The sequence below is a fragment of the Mercenaria mercenaria genome, unplaced genomic scaffold, assembly GCF_021730395.1.
Source record: "Mercenaria mercenaria strain notata unplaced genomic scaffold, MADL_Memer_1 contig_2912, whole genome shotgun sequence".
Taxonomy (NCBI): domain Eukaryota; kingdom Metazoa; phylum Mollusca; class Bivalvia; order Venerida; family Veneridae; genus Mercenaria; species Mercenaria mercenaria.
The window spans coordinates 38051-60910 of NW_026461003.1; the positions used below are offsets into that span (position 1 = coordinate 38051).

The following is a 22860-nucleotide window of genomic DNA, read 5'->3' on the forward strand; positions in this document are numbered from 1 at the left end:
ATTGTTCACATATTTAGGAGACCTACTTAGAAGCATCAAACAGATCCATCATTTTCGATTTCAAATGAAGCCTTACAACAAACCTGTGAGAACACAGTCCTATGAGCGACGTCATTTTCAGTCTGAGATATGTCTTTCTCTTTGTCAGACGGTTTAGAAAAAGTAGTGTAAATATCATTATTAATCTGCCCCAACTGCAACCAAGTAGCTTTACAAAGTCAGCTTTTTTCATATTCTATCAGTAAAATATATATCAGGATAATAAGCCATACTATATTCCATTTTATCTTTAGCATTGTAACGTACATTTATTTGCAAAATTTTCTTTATCAGCTGCAGTGTCAACAATTTCAACATAATCTTGCGAGTTCTATGAAACGTTTGAAAAAAAAGTGAACATATTCGACAACATTTTCAAATGGTAATTTTAAACGAAACAAAATTAAATCGCATATATAATCAGGCCAGCCGCCAGAGTATTTGATACATAAAGGAAATTGAATAAAATTCTTGGGTTTACCCCAGTTTTCATTATATGTAAGCAATTAACTGTATCAAAGGTTATTTCACTGGTTTTTGATAATAGACAAACATGTTATATAATGCCTGTTTAAAATTATTTTTGGAATATGCCAGTAACTGATACGCTCCTATCTTCAGAAGTTTTTGATGTTTTGCCTACGTAAACTGCCTCAGTACATGACCGCGTTAAATAATAAGCGTTAGATAATAACTAGAGCTGTCACAGGACTGACGAATTTCACCCCTACAATACGGCATTGTCACAGAAGTAAGCCAATGTTAAAGTCGAACTGTTCCGGGTCACTGTGACTTTGACCTTTGATCTACTGACCCCAGAATCAATACGGGTCATCTGCTGGTCATGGCCAACCTCTTTTTCAACTTTCATGATCCTTGGTCCAAGCCTTCTCAAGTTATCATCCGGAAACGGTTTAGTTGTCCCGTGTCACTGTGACCTTGACCTTTGACCTAATGACCTTAAATTCAAAAGGGGTCATCTGCTGTTCATGATCAACCTCTCGTGATCCTAGACCAAAGCGTTCTCAAGTTGTCGTCCGGGAACAGGTTAATTATTCTGGGTCAATGTGACCTTTGACGTATTGAACTCAAGATCAATAAGCGTCATCTGTTGGTCTTGGCCAACATTATATCAACTTTCATGATCCTACGCTCTCAAGTTATCATCTGGAAACCTTTTAACTGTTCCGGTTCATTGTGACCTTGACTTTTGACCAACTGATCTCAAAGTCGAACCTGACCTGTCATGATGTTACACCTGTGTACAAAAATTATTTAAATCTGTAGGCTTTTCATGAGTAATCATCCGGAAACCTTGAAAACCTACGGTCCGACCGATCGACAGGCTCACTCCTATATATTCCCAAACTTCGGTTGTGGGGTATAACTATATATTTAGAATATCAGAGGCACATGTAATTATCATGACTTAGAATTTACTTACAAATGAAAACGATCACAGGAATTTCTCATTAAATTTTATCTTTCAACATTATTGCAATAGTAATAATGAAAGTGGGAGTTATTCATCTAACTGTTTTTAGTACTTTCTATTGTACACAAGAATTAGTTCCTTCATGTGTTTAAATGAATGAAGTATTGCCATGCAATACAGAGTCCCCTACTGGAAGGCATCAATTCTCTACTGCACTATAAAAAAATTAACTGATATCTGTCAATGATGGTGAACATTTGTGCCAAGTTACATCAAAATGGATTTATGCATGAAGAAGAAATGCTCCGGACAATGTCATTCTTGTATCTGATTTTTGGCCTCTAAGTGTGACCTTGGTCTTTAACCTAGAGACCAGGTTTTTACGCATGGTCTCATAGTGGTGAACATTTGTGCCAAGTAAGATTAAAATTCCTTTAAGGATTGTTGAGTTACATACTGCAAATGAAAAAGCCCTTTTGGCCTTTGACTTCTAAGTGTGACCATAACCTTTCAGCTAAAGGCCCAGGTTTTGCACATTACATGTTTTCTCATCCAGGGGAATATTTGTGCCAACTGATATCTAAATCCTGTTTTGCATGAAGAAAATCCTATTGATCTCCAAGTGCGACCTCAACATTTAATCTAAGGTTTGAGTGTTGCGCATGGCAAATTGTCTCATTATGGGGGACATTTGTGCCAAGTAATTATTATTATTATTATTATTATTATACCAGATTTATATTAATAATAATAATAATAATTACTTGGCCTAAATGTAATATTATAATCCCTTGATGAATGACAATGAGTTATGGAACGGACACGAAAGAGACCCTGTTTATTCCATGTTAACATCTGACTGCCAAGTGTGACCTTGACCGTTAAGCTAGGGGTCTGAAATTGTTGTATGACACATGGTTTTATTATGAGGTGAATTTATGCCAAGTAATTTTAAAATTCCTTCATACCTTTGATCTTTTATTAATCAAACCGATCATACCTTGACCTTAGAGCCAGGGGCCGGGTGTTGCGCATGACACGTCGTCTCATCAGGAAACATTTTTGCCAAGTACTATTAAAATCCCTTAATGAATGACAGAGTAATGGACCGGATGCGACATTGTGGACGGACGAAAGGCGCATTCCTATAGTTCATATCCAAGGTGCCTCTTTGTGCATTATTTCATCATGAGCTGGCACCTGGGTAGAACCACATTCCTTCCTTAAGCCAGCTGATGGCTTCCTCACACGAAAAATTCAAAGCCCCGTGAGGGGATTGAACCCACATTGATTAAGGGCAAGTGATTTGAAGTCAATCCACACGGCCATGGAGGCCCCGCAAAAACCCGAAAGACGCCATATGACCTACATGTAACATTGTATAGTTATAAAGAAAATGATAATCACATACCGATGGAGGCCGTCTGGTATCAGTTATCCCTGCCGTTTCCCCCTCGTTGTTTTCTGTATTTTCTGTGGTGTCTTGCTCGCTTTCCTAAAATATTGAAACATAATACCACCATAAGGTCAGACTAAACTTTTAAAACAAGTGAAAAAGCACTCTGGTCTGGTGCCCATTACGTAATGGTGGACACCTTGTATCAATGTAAATGTTCAAAGAAGTCTGGATTATGGCCTATTTTTAACTTTCTCTCTGAACTTCTTTTCTACAAGAAAAGGAAGCCATGCAGTCATGCAGTCATCTGTGGGAGTTCAGTAGCTTTACCAATGTGCCCGCTTTTGGTAAAAGGATTCTCCTGGAGGGGCCCCTGTGAACTATTTGCAACATTAAAAGTTGGAAAGAGGCCATATGAGCTAAAATTATGTCGGTATAAAAAGCCAAAATAATCACATCACATACCGACGGAGGCCATTTACCTATAACATTGAAATCAGATGGCATCATGTAACTTGTAAAGGTTGATACTACTAAGTTTAACCAAACAAAAAGAACCAGAGTTAGAGCAATTGGCAGACAAATATTTTCAATGGCGATGTTCAAAGAAATCTAGCTTATGATCTGTTTTATGTCACACCTAAGTGTGGATTTCCATCTGACATTTTAGTCGGAAAAATCAAGGAGAATGTTATATCTGGTGAAATCTATATACACCCCAATTTTACAAGGAGTAGTAGTACTGGGTTAGAGCAGTGCAGTTTTGTTATGATATAGCTGTAACCAGAACAAAAACGTCTTAGAGTTTCATGACCTCTACGTTTCCTTTTTTGTCGGTTTGAAGATAATTCTTCAGATATGAGGTAAGAATATGTTATCTCAAACGTGTCTTGGTACGTGTGACCAGATTGTGATCACTATAATTGGATCCATGGGAAAAAATCAAAATAAGCACATACCGATGGGGGCTTGTTCGCATCATCTGCAGGTTTCTCCACTTTATCTCTTTTGTTATCTCCTTCATTAACCTAGAATGATGAAACCAAATAACATCATGTTATATATACAGATAAGTTATTCAGAAATACTAGGCCTAACTATACTAAACAAACGAGCGCGGGAGCCACCTAATTTAGCCGCGAAATGGCAGATGAGTTTTTCAATTAAGTGGTTTGAAAAAGTCTACATTATTATGTGTACAGCTGTAGTTTTTGTTTGATTCTTATGTGAATATCCCTTCAACATTTTTTTTGTAAAATAAAATGGAAAAGATGCTGCATTTCCTTAAACTTATATAAACCTCAATTTTGGAAACATTAGTTAACGTATCTAAAAGTTAAAAGATGTCATTAACTGTCCATGATCAAATTATCGACATTAAATAGAACTATTATAGAAATGGTTAAGGTCACTGAAATCCTCACTATTGTAGGTTCAAGACCTTATACCTTCTTCGGTATAGAACTATTTCATGCCAAGAAGCCATCTAGCCTTCTGTGGAAGATCGGTAGGTTTTCCTAGGTGGCCGCTCCTTGTGAAAAGATTCCTGGAGCGGCACCTGTGAACTACCCCCAACAATAAAAGCAGGAGAAACGCCATATGAACTATAATTATGTCGTTTAAAAAGAAAAAAAAATAATTACATACCGACGGAGGCTTGTTAGCATCGTCTGTAGCTTCCTCCATTTTATTTTCTGTATTTCCTCGCTCATTTCCCTAAAATATTGAAATCATATGCCTCATGAAACTTGTATAGATTAACAGTCAGAAATACTAGGCCTTACTAAACTAAACGAACCGGGGCAATCCGGTCTAGGAGCGTAATGGTAGACAAATATTTTCAATTGCGATGTTCTACGAAGTCAAAGGGATTTCAGTTACCGGAAGTAATCAAATGATAATGTCCTCATATTCAATTTTATTAGGACCAGAATAAAAATGTACAACAGTAAAAGTGGAAACTTCACAGGTGGTCCAACACCCAACACGGCAGAAATGAGAATGTTTGTGGCTCGGTTTGATTGAGTTTGTTTATGGACGGTAGTGAAAATTCATGGTACCTCTCAGACCATCGATAAACAGAACTAAACATTTACACATGTTACAAGTACCAAACAAAAATAATTTACAGACATCCGTAGAGGTGTTCATACGGTTGTGCACATGGCAACTTCAGTGATAACTAGTGTGTAATTCCATGATAAATGGTGTATGGTCCCTAGTTACATAATAGGCTTGCCCTAAACGAGTTAACAATGGACAGAACTAAACGGTGTCCGCGACCAAATGGATTTGACTTCTGGCATTGAATCAGTTGTGCTACACCACTGTGGTTTACAACCTCGCTTCAGTCATGTTAGGAAACCATCTAGATGGCTGTGGAAGATCAGCGGTTTCACCAAGAAGCCCACCGATAGTGAAATGATGCTTGAAGTTGTACATGAGTTCTTTATCTACCATCAAAAGCTGGAAATACGCCATAAAACCTATAACTGTGTCGGTGGAAACAAAGTAAAAATAATCACATACTGGTGGCGGATTGTTGGTATCATCTGCAGTTTCCTTCTCTTCATTTCCTTTGTCATCACGTTCGTTAATCTAGAATGTTGAAACCAAACATCACCATGTAAGTTGTACAGATTAATGTTCAGAAGCATGAAGCCTAACTATACTAAAGAAACAAGTGCGGAAGCCACCTGATCAAATCGCGAAATATCAGACAAGTTTTTTCAAGTAAGATGTTCGAAGAGTCTAAATAATTATATGTAGTTCTTCTTTTATTTCATTGTGAATATCATTTAAACATGTTTGTAGAAATAAAATGAAGAGAATGCTGCATCTGGTGAAGTTTATCTAAACCTATATATTGGTAAATGTACCAGGTCAGAACAATGTAATCTTGATGTCATTTTGATGTGACAAGAAAATTGTCTCTTAAAATGGTCATATTCCCTACTATTTGTCTCCATTTAATAAAGTCTTAGTAATAATCTTAGTTTTAAGATTATTTTTCACAAACAGGTAAGTATTATTAACCTCAAATGGGCCTTGCTATGTTTGACAAAATTGTTAAATAGCAATTAACGTATCTCAAGATTAAAAGTTCAAGAAGATTTCAGTAAGCGTAGGTAATATAATTATTGACTTATTCGATTTTAAAGGAAATGCTCAAGGGTGCATCCGAGTCCCACCCGCTCGTGGTAAAAGGATTCCTAGATGGACAGCAAAACTCTTCCTCAACCACCAAAAGTTGGAAATGTATTTATTAGTCCCCTTATGGTTGAAAACCAGTTTCGTGGACTATAGAAATGCGCTTTTCCGTCCATCCTTCCGTCAGTCCGCAATTTCGTGTCCGGTCCATAACTCTGTCATCCATAAAGGGATTTTGATATTACTTGGCACAAATGTTCCACATGATAGGACAACGTGCCACGTGCAAGCCCCGGACCGCTAGCTTAAAGGTCAAGGTCACAATTGGAGGTCAAATGTCAACAGAGCCTTTTTACTGTCTGGGCCATAACTCTGCTATCCACGAAGGGATTTTAATATTACTTGGAACAAATGAACCTCATAATAAGACATGTACAGGGTTTGTTTCGTGTACCGTCCATAACTCTGCCATCCATGAAGGTATTTAAATATAACTCGGCACAAATGTTCCCCATGATAAGATGACGTGTCATACGCAAAACCCGGACACCTAGCTCAAAGGTCAAGGTCACACTTGGAGACCAAATGTCAATGGGACATTTTTCCTGTCCGGTGCATAAATTTGTCATGCAAAACAGGATTTGAATATTACTTGGCACAAACGTTTACCGCGATGAGACGGAGTGTCATGTGCAAGAACCTGGTCCCTAGGCCGAAGGGCAAGGTCACACATAGAGGCCAATGGTCAGATACAAGAATGACTTTGTCTAGAACACTTCTTCTTCATGCATGGAGGGATTTTGATGTAACTTGGCACAAGTGTTTACTACCATGAGATGGATAGTTGTGCGCAAGAACCAGGTCCCTAGGTCTAAGGTCAAGGTCACACTTAGAGGTCAAATGCTAAATTCAAGAATAATTTCGTCCGGAGCATTTCTTCTTTATGTATGAAGGGATTTTTATGTAACTTAGCACAAATGTTCACATCCATGAGGCAGTCTTGTTTCTAGAATTATGTGCCTTTGTTGTTACTACAAATAGCTTTTATTGTAACTTATTTATTTCAGGCCGTAGGGAAACATTGAGACCAGTTTTCTGTGATACAACATAGAGCAGGCACCTGGGTAGCACCACCTTGTTCCGTAAGCAAGCTGGATGGCTTCCTCACACGAAAGTATTCAACGCTCCTGGTAAGGATTAAAACCACATCGATTAAGGGCAAGATATTTCAAGTTAATCCGCACGGCCATGGAGGCCCCGCAAAAGCCCGAAAGACGCCATATGACCTACATGTAAAATATTGTGTAGTTATAAAGAAAATGATAATCACATACCGATGGATGCCGTCTGTTATCAGTTATCCCTGCCGTTTCCCCCTCGTTGTTTTCTGTATTTTTTGTGGTGTCTTGCTCGCTTTCCTTAAATATTGGAACATAATACCATCATGTAATATTTAATGACGAATGCAAAGTAATACTAGTACTAGACCTAACTAATTTTTTAGAACAACTGCTAAAACCATCTGATCGTGTGCCACTCGCGTGACAAGGCAGTCTGAAGGACTGTTATTCATGTGTGATAGCTGAAAGAAATTTTAAAATTAGCTTTAAAATATCAAGGCAGTCTGAAGGACAGCTAAATCCCCCGCCACTGTTATGGATAGTGAAAAGGTAAACATTTGACCTTTAGCTGTGACCTTGACCTTGAACAGATATGGCTGACTCATGAATTCTGCACAACGTCTTGATGAGGTGATCATTTGACCCAAGTTCCATGAAAATCCTTCAAGGGGTTTAGGAGATACAGAGCTGAAACCTTTGACCTTGAGTTGTGACCTTGACCTTGAGTTGACATGGCTGACTCATGGCTCTTGATGAGGTGATCATTTGACCAGAGTTTGATGAAAATCCTTATAGGGGTTTAGGAGATACAAAGGGGACACAAAATGGAAGGCTCAAACATTTGCCCCTTAGTTGTGACCTTGACCTTGAGCCGGCATAGCTGACTCATAAGTTCTGCACATCTTCTTGATGAGGTGATCATTTGACCCAAGTTTGATGAAAATCCTTCAAGAGGTTTAAGAGATACAGAGCGGACACGAAATGGTAGGCTCAAACATTTGACCTTTATTTGTGACCTTGACATTGAGCCAACATGGCTGACTCATGGGTTCTGCACATCGTCTTGATGAGGTGATTATTTGATTCAAGTTTCATGATTATCCTTCAAGGGGTTTAGGAGATACAAAGCGGACATGAAATGGAAGGCTCAAACCTTTGACCTTGAGCTGTGACCTTGACCTTGAACCGACATGACTGACTCTTTGGTTCTGCACATCGTATTGATGAGGTGAACATTTGACCCAAGTTTCATGAAAATCCTTCAAGGGGTTTAGGATATACAGAGCGGACTCAAAATGTTACGGAAGGACGGAAGGAGACCATTCCTATAACCCCCCACCACTTGTGACAGGGGATTAATAATGATGGACACGTTGTTTCAATGTAGATGTTCAAAAAATCTTAAATATGGCTTTTTTGTTTAACTTTCTGTCTGAACTTCTTTTTAACCAGAAAAAGAAGCCATACAGTCATATGTGGGAGATCAGTAGCTTTACAAAAGTGTGCGCTTTTGGTGAAAGGATTTCTGGAGAGGCATCTGTGAACTACCTTCAACATTGAAAGCTGGAAAGAAGCCATATTAGCTTTAATTAAGTCAGTATAAAAAGCCAAATTAATCACATCACATACTGATAAAGGCTTGCAGGTATCGTCTGTCGTTTCCCCATTTCTATGTTCTGTATTTTCTGTATTTCCTCGCTCATTTAACTAAAACACTGAAATCAGCGTAATGGCGGACACGTATTCTCAATGGCAATGTTTAAAGAAGGCTAGCTTATGTTTTTTTTCTATGCCCCACTTAAGTGTGGATTTCCATCTGATGTTTTAGTCGGAATAATCAAGGAGAATGTTGTATCTGGTGAAATCTATATAAACCTTAATTTTGGTATGAGTAATAGTACCGGGTCAGAGCAGTGCGGTTTTGGTGAGGTTTAGATATAACCAATTGCGACAAAAACAAAACGTCTTAGAATTTCATGACTTCTACTTTTTGTTTCATTTTTTGTCTCTTTGAAGATTTGTTTGAGCTACAAAGAATATAGCCCGTTTATTCAAAACTTTACACACACATAACGTATATACATATATAGATACATACTTCTGAATAGATCAGTGAACAGAGAAAAAAATCAAATATACATCAGAGCGTAATTCAGTATAATATGTATAATATGATTATAAACAAAAAACTAAAAGAACATTCAAATATACATCAGTACGTAGTTCAATATATTATAATTGTATGATGATTCGAATTTGGGCATGTAAAGTATGATGTTTTGTTATGAGATAAGAGTCTAAAGGCGTCAGAGAGTTAGAGTATGAACTGGAAAGAGATAATTCAAGGAAAAAAGGTAACTAAAATGGTCCGAAGAAAGTAACAGTATCTTTCACTTAGATCTCCAAAATGTTGGAATGTCGCAATTTATAGCGGCAGCCGATCCCATTTTTTGTTATAGCTGGTTATTTTATTCTTTTTTAATGCTATGTGCTTTTCAATTTCTTTCATTGTTTTGAGATAATTAATAAACGATTCAATCCTTGGATTATGATTTCCTAATTTGCATTTATATAATTATAAAGTATTTTGCTAAGATACATATGTAATTTATTATTTGCTGAGTTGGAGATTTTGTTTGAGAACCAAATGAAACATTTTTGAAGTTAAATATAAATCCTTACCTTTGTTATTTAAGAATTGTTTTTTTTTTTCCCAAAAGAGATGGTTCAAAGATTCTATCTCCATGTTACAAAAATCGCATAAGCTATATTCGATTATTTTGCATTTATGCAGAAACTGTTTAGTTGCTATAATCCTTTTAAGATATTTATATTGGAAAACCCACCATTAATTTTGAGTCTATACAACTAGAAAAAGTCGCACTATATATCATTCTCCAATTTAAATTTTCACAGAAACTATTCCATTTAATTTCAGATTTGTTTATTGTCATTGTGTTTTGTTTTCTCTGATATTGTTTATACAGTAATTTATTTGGTTTTTTAACTTTCTGAATAATTGCAAATAATGTCTCAGCCTCATCATATTGATTATCGTTTTTCGGCGAACGCCGTCTAAATTCGTTTTCGTTTCCTATGCCACGTGACTTCAGTTTGCAAATCAAACTACTTGATAACGCATTATAGATAATTTATCAAAATGGAAGATTTATGTAACACTCTGCCTGATTGGACGAGAGTGTCAGTTTCTTTTACTCTGTTGATTGTGCTACGCTGAGTGAAATGTAGACAAAGCGTTTATCCTAAACGACGCTGTTCACAGTTTTAAAGGTAACTTTGACTCAGTATATTTAGCAAGAATATTGATATATCTCAAAATGAGAAGTAAGTTTAATAAATATGATAAAAACCTGTTCAAATACCAATATATGTCAAATTAAAGAAAGAGCTGAATACGGTCTGCGTATCACATGAATAAGGGTGTGATAAGAGTCTTTTATGTAGAGAAGTGCTTTTTAAAAGATTTTCCTTGTTACAATTGTCGTCTGTATATGAAAAGGTTTCTTGCTTTTGTGACTTATTCAGATTGCATATTAAAATGAGTACTTGTTTGCTTTGTATATTTGTTATAAATTATTTAACTGATTTATTATATATGAATATTTTTCTTTAGTATGGTATGCAAATATTGAACTCAGTTGAAATCTGTTTTATTATATATATGCTATATAATGACTGAATCTCATTACACTGAAATGAAGGTATGCTGCATACAGTTTATCTATGTGATATGACTACGGTCAAACTTTCCTTATGAAACAAAAATATTGAAATAATTACAATTGTATGTTTTGCTTGGCCTTCACTTTTTTATAGGTGTGACGTCATTGTCCAAAGATTCATTAATAGCGAATATGCATTTGTTAAAGCGGGATCAGTTGGCCTATTTTAGAAATAAATAAAAATAATAAATAAAAAAATCCTTTAATTGATTTTTTTCTCATGTATTCTAATCAAACTTGATTTGTAGCATCTTTATTAGGCCCGCAGCCAACTTTGTTCAGCTGGGACATTTGACCCCTTTTAGGGGCTGCTAGAGCTAAAACTAGAAATGCCTTTATACAGCGTCTCATGAACAGCTTGGTGGATCTTTGTCATACTTGGTCTGGAGCATCATTATAAGGTCCTCTTCCAAATTTATTTATATAGGAACTTGGGCCCTATTAGGGACCACTATAGCTAAAAGTAGATATGCCTTTCTTCGCATTAACCACTAAAATGTAATGGACTTTTATCAAACTCGATGTGTAACAATATCGTAAGGTCTCCTGCTATTTTGTTACAAATGGGGATAGTGACCAATTTAGCTAAAAATATAAACACGTTTAATGACCTCGCTTCATGAATCTTCATCAAACTACTGCTGTAGTTATTCGTCTAAGGATAAACGAAACAAAATTGCATCGTGAGAAATTAAAATAGAACCATTTAAATTGTAAAAGTGCGGTGTTTAGTTTTGCAATTTGAAAAATGTTAGATGAAAGATGAATGTTAGATGAAAAATTCATAAACTTCTTTCCTTATTACAATTCGCCGACCATCATTTTTAAAGATATTTCTTGTTTTAGCTTTTCTTTCCATTCACTTGGAATATTAGAGACGACTGTATGATAATTAAGGAATTCTGAATTGTTTAGATTAAACCTATTTTGAACTGTTACAAATGCAAAAACTGATTTTTTCTAAAGTCGTATATATTTTTAATGTATTTAACTCCAGCTGTAAACCATTCATTATAGTACATGGTTTTATTTTCATTTTTGATAAAAGAGTTGTTCCGTATGATTTGATTAGACACACTTCCTACATCTGAGTTGAAGTTTATACGTGCCCAACTTATAAGTACGTCTTTTAGGAATGTGTTTTTTACTTTCCCATTTATATCGTTTTCAAAGATGTTTGCTTCAAGTAACAAGTTACCGCCAAATTTTTGTATTTCATTTTTGTATATATCTTTCCAGAAGCCTGTATTTTCAATATTGGTTATGCGCTTTACCAAACTTGCTTTTATTGAGCTTATATATGCTTTTATATCTATCATCTTAAGTCCGCATTCTGCATATTCTTTTTTATTATGTTTCGTGCGATTTTTTTTTCTGGTTTATTATCCCACAGAAAAGAATACATACGTTTTGTTATATTTGTCAGTATATGTTCTGGAGGATTTTCAAGGACCGTCAAAGGGTATATTATTTTAGATAGAGCGAAGGTCTTTATAACAGTAATTTTTCCAAATAATGTTAGTTTGTGTTTTTGCCATCTATTTAAGCAGAGATATAACTGTTCTAATTTATTATTTAAATTCAACTCCACTCTATTCTTTTGATTTGTAAATACAATTCCTAGCGTTGTGGCTTTGTCAGATGTCCATTATTTGAAACACAGCCTTGCGTTTCGTTATAAAATCTCCCTTTAATGAAACCAGTTTGCGATTCATCTATTATATCAGACAGTATATTTTTTATTCTATTTGCTATTGCTTTAGTTGCAATTTTATAGTCAATGTTTAAAAGAGAAATAGGTTTCCTGTTGTTAAGAGATGACAGATCTTTATTTTTCTTTGCTATCAGATTTATAATTCCTTGTTTTTGTAGTTGAGTTAAGTGACCTAAGTTATAAGAATAACTGATAGAGTAAATAAAATGTTTCTTTAGTTCTGGCCAAAATATTTTGTAGAATTCTGAAGTCAGTCCATCAGATCCTGGGCTTTTGTTGTTTTGCATGTTTAAGAGTGCATTTGCACATTCGCTTTCTGTTACGAAACCTTCACACGACTGTTTTTGAACATCGTTAAGTGTTTTTGTTATTTTCTGGAAAGTTGTAAAGTTCGGTATTTTACAGCGTGTCTTTTTTATACAGTTTTTCATAAAAAAGGTTCGTTTTTTGTAATATTTCTTTTTCATTTGTTATTTCATTTCCGTGTACGTTTAATATTGTTATTATTTTGTTTTCACTTTTCTTTTTTTCTAAGTTAGAAAAATATTTGGTATTTTTGTCCATGCCTTCTATATACTGTGCTTTTGCCCTAATGAAACAGCCTTGTGCTTTATATTGAGTAATGCTATCTAGTTCCTCTTTTTTACTTTTAATTTGATCATTTAGCTGTTCATTTGATTCATTATTCTCAAATTCGTGTAAGGTATCAATACTTTTTATAAGTTGCTTTTCCCTTAATGAATCATTTTTCTTGTTAAAGGAGCAATAATTTATTGTAAAATTTCTGATAGAACCTTTTATTAACTCCCAACGTGTATTGACATTAGCTTCATGATTTATTTCCACAGTTTCATTTATTGCTTTCTTTATATCCGTTTGATATTTTTCGTCAAATAAGATTGAGTTGTTTAGTTTAAAATAACCTGGGCCACGAGTGTGAGAGGTCAAGTCAATATCAACAGTGACTACTGAATGATCTGACCTGATACTGGTCGTTATCTTCATATTTGTAACTCTGTTAGAAATATTTGATGAAATAAGAAAATAATCTAACCGACAAAAAATAGGAGGTTTGTGACTAGAGTGACATGTAAATTGTTTAGTTTGTGGATGTAATACACGCCATATATCTACTAATTCAGTTTTCAACACTGTTTTTTATTTTATTTCTACAGCGCATATTTGTGTCTTTTTGCCATCTTTCTTATCCATAACAGTATCCAGAATAACATTAAAATATCCCCCAATTTTATGTTTTTTTGTCATCATTATCCGCTATGAGTCGTTCGAGAGTATTGAAAAATTCTATATCTTCCATATTTTGGTCCATATACATTAATTATAACTAGTACCGTTTCGTTTATTGTTACCGTTAAACATTGCAGGCAGCCCTCCACTATCTCTTCATGTTTTATTATTTCGTATGAATCACTTAATAATATACCGACTCCTTTGCTGTTAGTATTGTTTCCGCTAAGAAAAACATTTGAACCCCATATACTTTTCCATTTTTCACTTTTCGATTTCTTACAGTGCAATTCCAGTAGAAGACAAGTATTAGATGCACTATCATTTAACCAGTTTAAGACATGGATTCTCTTTTTGATATCCCCGAGTCCCTTAGTATTCAAAGAACATATTGTAGTAGTCATATTCAGTTAAAATACCATGCTTACAAAAAAAAATGTGAAATCGGCTGAGCGTTAGTTCATTTCCGTCAATATTCAATGTTGCCTGACCTTTAAGCAGAAGATATGATTTCCATGAGACCTCAGAAAAGAAAGAATTAATAGAAGAAATTCCGATAGAGAAAAACGTTTGAAGCATATCCATGTGCATCTTTAAAAAGTTTTAAGACCTTCAGAAACTGTAAACATGATAATAGTTGGATATGTGTACTACAACTAACAATGGATATAATTTTCAAATTTGCCGCTTTGCGACATACATATTGCATTTATGTAATTTACCTGTATTTCAAAACAACAACATAGAAAAATGAAACAGATTACGACAATATTAGTATGTATGTATAATCTACAACGAACAATAAACATGATTTTATACATACTGCATTAAAGTAGTTTTCCTGTATGTCATAATAAAAATTCTGAAACGAATTACAATTGGACAATTAGTGTTTATATACCCGTGATACCTCAAAATGTTACTTTTTAATATAAGAGAAAACAACAGTTTCAACAACTTTGAGATGGACTATATATGTATTGATAGCATTTAAGACCCTTTTTGCCCTACGGTAAATTATTTGCAGGTATACTATAAACATACACTTTCAAAATACTGCTACAATGTAAACATACACTTTCAAAATTGACAGCGCAGTGTTGTGTTACGCTAAAAACTGCTATCTACAACAAGATAATTCGGCATTACAAATTAATAACAATCGTATGTACTAAATGTATCTTAACATAACAATAAGAATACATACAGTAGATAGCAAATGATACATAGTGAATATTCGTTGTCTGGTGTTAATTTACATATATCTTATACAGATAAAAATAATTCTTTTTAAAAATGTTCATTGCCTTTCAAAACTGAGATTGATGCTAGCATATAATTATGGAGAAAATGTATGCAACTCTTTTCCCCCGAAAAACGAAACTGAGGAAAGAATATATGTTGTCTTCTTCAAAAGTGTAATAAGCAACCAAACGAGTTAAGTCCATTTAATAGCCCCTCCCTTCTAAAATTATAAACGCACATGTATACATAATTGAAATGTGAGGGATAACTTTATGGACAGTTATGGGAGAAAATACAGTCAAGATTTTTCAAGATTTTTACTTTTACCTTTTACCTCCCTTAAACCTGCTATCTGCTAGTAAATCATTTGCCTTCATGATGTTTGTAATATATATTTAACTTTATTATGCATCTCAAGTGGTTAGAATGTGTTTTCAAAGGTACAAGTTTATAACACAGTGCTTTATATCCGCTCTCAAAAACATATAAACAAACTCATTCATAACACAGTGTTTTGTATCTAATTATTCTATATATATCTATACAAAGAAGAAACCCAGTGGGCGCACGTGCGCGCGTTCCTTGCTGTGTAAGCGTCTGCTGAAAAAAGAATCCGATCAAAATCGTATTTGTCTTATAGCTGTGTTTAAGAGACCTAAAATAGTCGTTGAAAATCTGAGAAAAATTTAATCCTCTGAACATTTCTAACGACTAACAGTATGTGACAAAAATAAAATTGATAGCCACAGCAGGAAGGTCGAATCTCGATTCGTACACGTGTGCGCGTTCCTATCTATGTAAACGTCTGGTGATGGAGATTCCGCTCTCAAACTCATATTCAACTTACAAATGTATTTAAACGAGGTACAAATGTGTGTAAAAAAATCAAGTGAAACTGTTCTAAACATTTCTAAATACAAAAATAGAATTTATATATTCGTCTGTATATGTACGAGATATTAACGTCTGTATTACTGGCTCGAATTCGATAAATAAATATACTATTAAAGATAAGTAAGTATTGTTCAAAAACAGAAGTTTAACTGAAGTATATCATAAAATAAATATAGCATCAAGAGTAAATTAAGTAAATAGAATAAGTTACTCTCTCAACATATTTTACTGTCACTGATCACTGAGTTTTATTTTATCTTTTTTTACAGTCACCTTTTCTTATTCTGATTTTTCATCAGTTCATTGCCTTTTTTAACTTTGTGACTCTGTAGCTCTGTTTCACATCGGTGTTACTTTCTGGCCATGGAAGATTCAACCAGTGCATGCAATCTTTGTATTTTATTTGTTTAACAAATGATGTGTCCTCGTAATTTTTGTCATTCGAACCATTGGTTGTCTCCCCTTTGAAACGTACAGACAATTTTCCCTCAAAGGACCAGCTGTTAATGAAATGACTTGATCAAAAGCCTTGCATCGAACCGAAGCAAGTACTGTGTTGTTAAGGGGAGTCAAGTCTTCGTTCATATAAATCCCACACTTCATATTCCTGAGAGTGGCAGTGTGTTTCATAACATCCATTTTTACCTGTCTCTGTTGTTTCAGGTCATTCAAGCGTTGTTTAATGTGATCGTTTTCGTGACAGTAACCTGACTGAAGTTTTTCATTTTGTTGTTTAAGTGTTTCATTTATTTTCTTTTGATTTTCTACTTCTTTCTGTAAGCGGTCAATGTTAATGCCCTTTTCGTGGGTTTCGGCCTCCAAGATTTCAATTCTGTGGTCAACAGATCCTAATATTTTAACTTTCATTTCCTCAATGTATGATGTTTTTTTATAAAAGTTCTGTCATTTTTTGTTAGAACAGAACGTAATTTATTGTTTATTTCTTGTAAGCTTGCCATTATTTTAATGTCTATTATTTGCGATGGCTCTTTGGAGAATGGACATGTATTTTGTGTTTCTGTACCTTCATTGTTTTCAGGTATGTTTTGATCTTTTGGCATTTTTGCTTTTTTGTTTGTTTCTTTGATTTAGATTTACTTTCAGGGTCTTGGAAGACAACACTGACTAATCGCTAATCACTATTTTGCCTATTGTCCAGTTATCCGCCGGCAACTAGTTTTGTCCATTAATCAGTTAAATAATCAGTCATGCGTGACGATTGAAGATTTGAGTAATCTCTATATACCAATTACTTTTCAGCAAATACAACCTCACCCGTATGTTTTAACATGCAGTTTTCTATTTATTCAACTGACAATCGAAATCATTCTATTGTCCATTCGTTATGACTGGCCGAGTGGTTAAGGTCGCTGACTTCAAATCACTTGCCCCTCATCGATGTGGGTTCGAGCCTCACTCGGGGCATTGAATTCTTCATGTGAGGAAGCCATCCAGCTGGCTTACGGAAGGTCGGTGGTTCTACCCAGGTGCCCGCTCGTGATGAAATAATGCACGGAGGGGCACCTGGGGTCTTCCTCCACCATTAAAGCTGGAAAGTCGCCATATGACCTATCATGTGTCGGTGCGACGTTAAATCCAACAACAACAACAAAAAAATATTGATATGTTCGAGTTGTTGTGGGTCCACCTCTATATCTCTTCTTCAAATCATCTATAGTCCATAAACTTTTGATTTTTGTATCTACTAGATTTTTCTATGTTTACGTTTTATAACCGGGTCTGTTTGAAGATAATTCTTCAAACATGAGGTAAGAATTTGTTACCTCAAACGGGTCTTAGTATGTGTATCAAGTTGTGATCACTACATGTAATACTGTTTCGGAGGAATAATCCCAAAATAATTACATACCGTTGAGGGATTGTTGGCATCATCTGCAGTTGTCTCCTCTTTATCTCTTTTGTTATCTCCTTCACTAACCTAGAATGATGAAACCATAAACCATTCGGTGATTTATACAGACTAGATAATCAGAAATACTAGGCCTAACTAAACTAAAGAAACCAGCACGGAAGTCAATTGAACTTGTCGCAAAATGGCAGATGAGTTTTTAAGTAAGAGGTTCGAAAAAATCTAAAAAGAGATGTGTACAGTTGCAGTTTTTGCTTGATTCTGATGTGAATATCCCTTTAACATTTTCGCAGGAAAAAATAGAAGAGAATGTTGCATCTGCTTAAGTTGATATAACCCTCAATTTTGGAAATAAAACCACACCAGAACAGTATGATTTTGATACCCTTTTGATGTTAAGTGACTAGAAAATCACCTCTCCCCTGCTGTTTTTCTTCATTTTTGTATGTTTTTAGGATATTCGTCACAAAGAGGAAAGGATTTGTAACCTCAAATACCCTGGATATGTTTGAAAACGTCTTTCAAGGTTAAAAAAGGTCAAGAAGATTTCATCAAGCGGTGATAATCTAATTACTGACGCATTCGATTTCAAAGGAAGTATAATAAACATATACAAGGGGACATACGGGTTAAGGGGTTAAAATCAGTGTTATTGAATCAAATTCTCCCCATCAAGGTTGAAAACCTCTCTTATGTCTGGAATCACCATGATTTTACCATGGTGTCCGCTCGTGGTGAAAAGATTCTTGTAGGAACAGCGGGACTCCTCCACTACCCTCGAAAGCTGGAAATTTATTTACTTTTGTAGCGTTTAAAGTTGCACCGGCATAATTATAGGTCATACGGCGACTTTCCAGCTTTAATCAAGAGCGGGCGTCTAGGTAGAACCACCGATCTTCCGTAAGCAAGCTTGATTGACTTTTGGAAGTCAAAGGTCAACAGGGCCTTTTTACTGTCCGGTCCATAACTCTGCCATCCATGAAGGAATTTTAATATTACTTGGAACAAATGTACCTCATAATAACACGATATGTCAAGCACAACTTTCAGACACCTAGCTCAAAGGTCAAGGTCACACTTGGCAGTCAAATGTTAACATGGCATGAACAGGTTTTGTTTCGCGTACGATCTATAACTCTGCCATCCATGAAGGTATTTAAATATAATTTGGCACAAATGTTTCCCATGATAAGATGACGTGTCATACGCAAAACCCGGACCACTAGCTCAAAGGTCAAGGTCACAATTTGAGGTCAAATGTCAATGGGCCATTTTTCCTGTCCGGTGTATAACTTTGTCATGCGAAACAGGATTTGAATATAACTTGGCTCAAATCTTCAACGCTATATGACGGTGTGTCATGCGCAAAAACCGGGTCCCTAGGTCGAAGGTCAAGGTCACACATAGAGGCTAAAGTTCAGATACAAGAATGAATTTGTCTAGAACACTTCTTCTTCATGCATGGAGGGATTTTGATGTAACTTGGCACAAGTGTTCACTACCATGAGATGAATTGTTGTGCGCAAGAACCAGGTCCCTAGGTCTAAGTTCAAGGTCACATTTAGAGGTCAAATGCCAAATGCAAGAATGACATTGTCCAGAGCATTTCTTCTTTATGCATGGAAGGATTTTAATGTAACTTTGCACAAATGTTCACAACCATGAGGAAGTCTTGTTTTTAGAATTATGTCCCTTTGTTGTTACTATACATGTAAATAGCTTATATTGTAACTTATTTACTTCAGGCCGTAGGGAAATACTGAGACCAGTTTTCTGTGGTACAACATGCGTGTTACATCCACTTTTTAGGTGTTATGTGACCTATCTCTACCTGGTAAAGAGTTTTGTGCGGACTTATATAGATTATTTTACTATAAATAACTTATATGATATATTTTTGATAATTGGATAAAAAATGCTATATACAAATTTTAATCGAAGTGTTTTGTTATAACATATTGTTTATATAGTACAATATTGTTTATACATTATTGAGAGATATCATTTCATTATGTTATAATGCAGTAGAGAAATAAGGTGCCTTCCAGCAGGAGACTTTGCATTGCATTGCAATAATTCATTCGCTTCTTTTTGTCGGGTTAAGTGTCGAGCCGACACACGTATAGGTCATATAACGACTTTCTAGCTCTGATTGAGGAGGGAGGTCCAAGGTGTCTCTTCGTGCAATATTTCATTATGAGCAGACACCTGGGTAACACCACCTTCCTTCCGTAAGCCAGCTGGATGGCTTCCTCACACGAAAGTATTCAACGCTCCTGGTAAGGATTAAAACCACATCGATTAAGGGTCGGAGATTTCAAGTTAATCCGCACGGCCATGGAGGCTCCGCAAAAACCCGACAGACGCCATATGACTTACAAGTATAATTGTGTAGTTATAAAAAAATTAATAAGCACATACCGATGGAGGCCGTCTGGTATCAGTTATCCCTGCCGTTTCCCCCTCGTTGTTTTCTGTATTTTCTGTGGTGTCTTGCTCGCTTTCCTAAAATATTGGAACATAATACCACCACGTAATATTTAATTATGAATGTACGGAAATACTTGTACTAGATATACATGTAACTTAACTTTTAGAGCAAGTGCTAAAGCACTCTGATAGTGTGCCCATCGCGTAATGATGAACAAGTTGTTGCAATGTAGATGTTCAAAGAAGTCTGAATTAAGGCCTGTTTTGTTTAACTTTCTGTCTGAACTTCTTTTTAACAAGAAAATGAAGCCATGCAGTCATCTGTGGGAGAAAAGTAGCTTTACAAAAGTGTCCGCTTTTGGTGAAAGGATTTCTGGAGGGGCACCTGTGAACTATCTGCAACATTGAAAGCTGAAAAGAAGCCATATGAGCTATAATTAAGTCGGTATAAAAAGCCAATTTAATCACATCACATACAGATGGAGGCTTGTAGGTATCGTCTGCTGCTTCCATATTTCTCTGTTCTTATTTTCTGTATTTCCTCGCTCATTTAACTAAAATATTGAAATCAGATGGCATCATGTAATTTGTAAAAATTAATACCCAGAATTGTCAGGCCTAACTAAACTAAAAGAACCTGAGCTATAGCAATTGGTCTAGGTTTGGCGGACAAGTGTTTTCAATGGCGATGTTCAAAGAAGTCTAGCTTATGTTCATTTCTATGTCCCACTTAAGTGCGGATTTCCATCAGATATTTCAGTTGGAATAATTAAGGAGAATGTTGTATTTGGTGAAATCTATATAAACCTCAATTTTGGTATGAGAAGAAGTACCGGGTCAGAGCAGTGCAGTTTTGATGAGATTTAGATATAATCCATTCCGACAAGAATAAAACCGTCTTAGAAGTTTCATGACCTCTACTTTTTGTTTCATTTTTTGTCGGCATTTCTTACCTCAAACGGTACTTGATATGTTTGATCAAACTGTGATCACTACATGTTTTATTGTTTCGGAGGGAAAATGCCAAAATAATCACATACCGTTGAGGGATTGTCGGCATCATCTGCAGTTTTCTTCTTTTTAACTCTTTCGTTTTCTCCTTCTTTATTCTAGAATCAAGAAACAAAATAACATCATGTGATTTATACAGATTAGATAATCAGGCCTAACTAAACTAAAGAAACCAGCGCGGAAGTCAACTGATCTTGTCGCGAAATGGCAGATGTGTTTTTTCAAGTAAGAGGTTCGAAAAGGTCTAAGCCTGCTCGTGGTGAATGGAGTCCCGTATGAACAGCGGGGCTCCTTCACTACCCTCACAAGCTGGAAATTTATTTACTTTTCTTTTGCTGCATCGACATAATCATAGGTCATATTGCGACTTTCCAGCTTTGTTAAAGAGCGGGCGTCTAGATGGAACCACCGATCCTCCGTAAGCCCGCTTGATGGCTCAACGCACTAAGTGATTTTAAGTCAGCGACCGTACCCACCCTGCAAAAGCTCGAAAGATGCCATATGAAGTATAATTGTGTCGATATAAAAAGGAAAAATAATCACATACCGATGGTGACTGCTTAGTATCATCGGCAGTTGTCCCTTCTGTATTTTCTGTGGTTTCTTGCTTTTTTTTCTAAAATATTGAAACATATACAATTGTTACTCTTAATGAAGAATGTACAGAAATACTAGGCTATAATAATTTAATAAACATATGGCCTGTTTTTGATTAACTTTCTGTCTGAATTTCATTTTAGCAAAGCTGATGGAACTTACTTAAACCTCGACTTAGTACCAGGTCTTGATGTGAATTAGCAGTAACCAGTTGTGACAAGACAGTTAGAACTTAGAAGACTCGTGACCACTTCTTTTACTTTTCATTTTATGTCAGTTTTAGGAGAAAATTTGAAATGAGTAAGAACTTGTTATCTCAAATGTGCCGTGTTATGTGTGACAAAATAGTTATAACTACTCATATTACATTTTATATTTTGAACCAACATTCCAGAACATTTTAGTGTTCGGCGATAATGTCATTATATAGTCATAAAATTCTTTTTGATGACAGTACAATACTAAATGGAAAAGGGTGGTGATGCTACGGGACCGAGAGGCTCAGACCACTTTTATTGAATAACATGCCCCACACATCTGTGTTTAAAAGCCTCCCTGGAGTTTAGATTTCTTTCATGTGAGGAATCAATATAGACGGCTGCGGATGACCGGCGATTCTACTAAACTCTCTGCGCGTGGTGAAAAGATGCCTGAATATGTATCCTGGGGTTTCCTGTACCATTAAAAGCTGGAATTACGACATATAATTATGTGAAGGATACGAAGCAAAAATAACTACATACCGATGGAGACTGGTTGGTATCATCTGTAGTTTCCTCGTCTTTGTTTTCTCGGTCTTTAATCTAGAATGTTGAAGCCAATTGCAAGCATGTAATTGGTACAGATTAATGTTCAGAAATACCAAGCCTGCATAAACTAAAAGCAAAAAAAAAAAAAAAAAAAAAGGGCGCGGGATCTAGTAGCGAAATGGCAGACAAGTTTTTGCAATGAAAAGGTTCGAAAAGGT

At 35.5% G+C, this 22860-nt stretch overlaps 1 protein-coding gene across 1 annotated transcript in view; it reads right to left on the reverse strand.

The window, feature by feature from the left end:
* Positions 1–22860, reverse strand: part of LOC128552562 (protein starmaker-like) — a 45879-nt gene that overhangs the window by 17037 nt on the left and 5982 nt on the right. The window contains exons 4-13 of the mRNA XM_053533615.1: positions 22637–22696; positions 21844–21912; positions 21326–21394; positions 20277–20360; positions 17856–17924; positions 7355–7438; positions 5400–5468; positions 4518–4586; positions 3830–3898; positions 2886–2969 (exon numbers count right to left, since the gene is read on the reverse strand). Of these exons, the coding sequence (XP_053389590.1) occupies positions 2886–2969; positions 3830–3898; positions 4518–4556 (192 nt within the window). The 5' untranslated portion in view covers positions 4557–4586; positions 5400–5468; positions 7355–7438; ... (3 more) ...; positions 21844–21912; positions 22637–22696. The remainder of the gene's footprint in view (positions 1–2885; positions 2970–3829; positions 3899–4517; positions 4587–5399; positions 5469–7354; positions 7439–17855; positions 17925–20276; positions 20361–21325; positions 21395–21843; positions 21913–22636; positions 22697–22860) is intronic.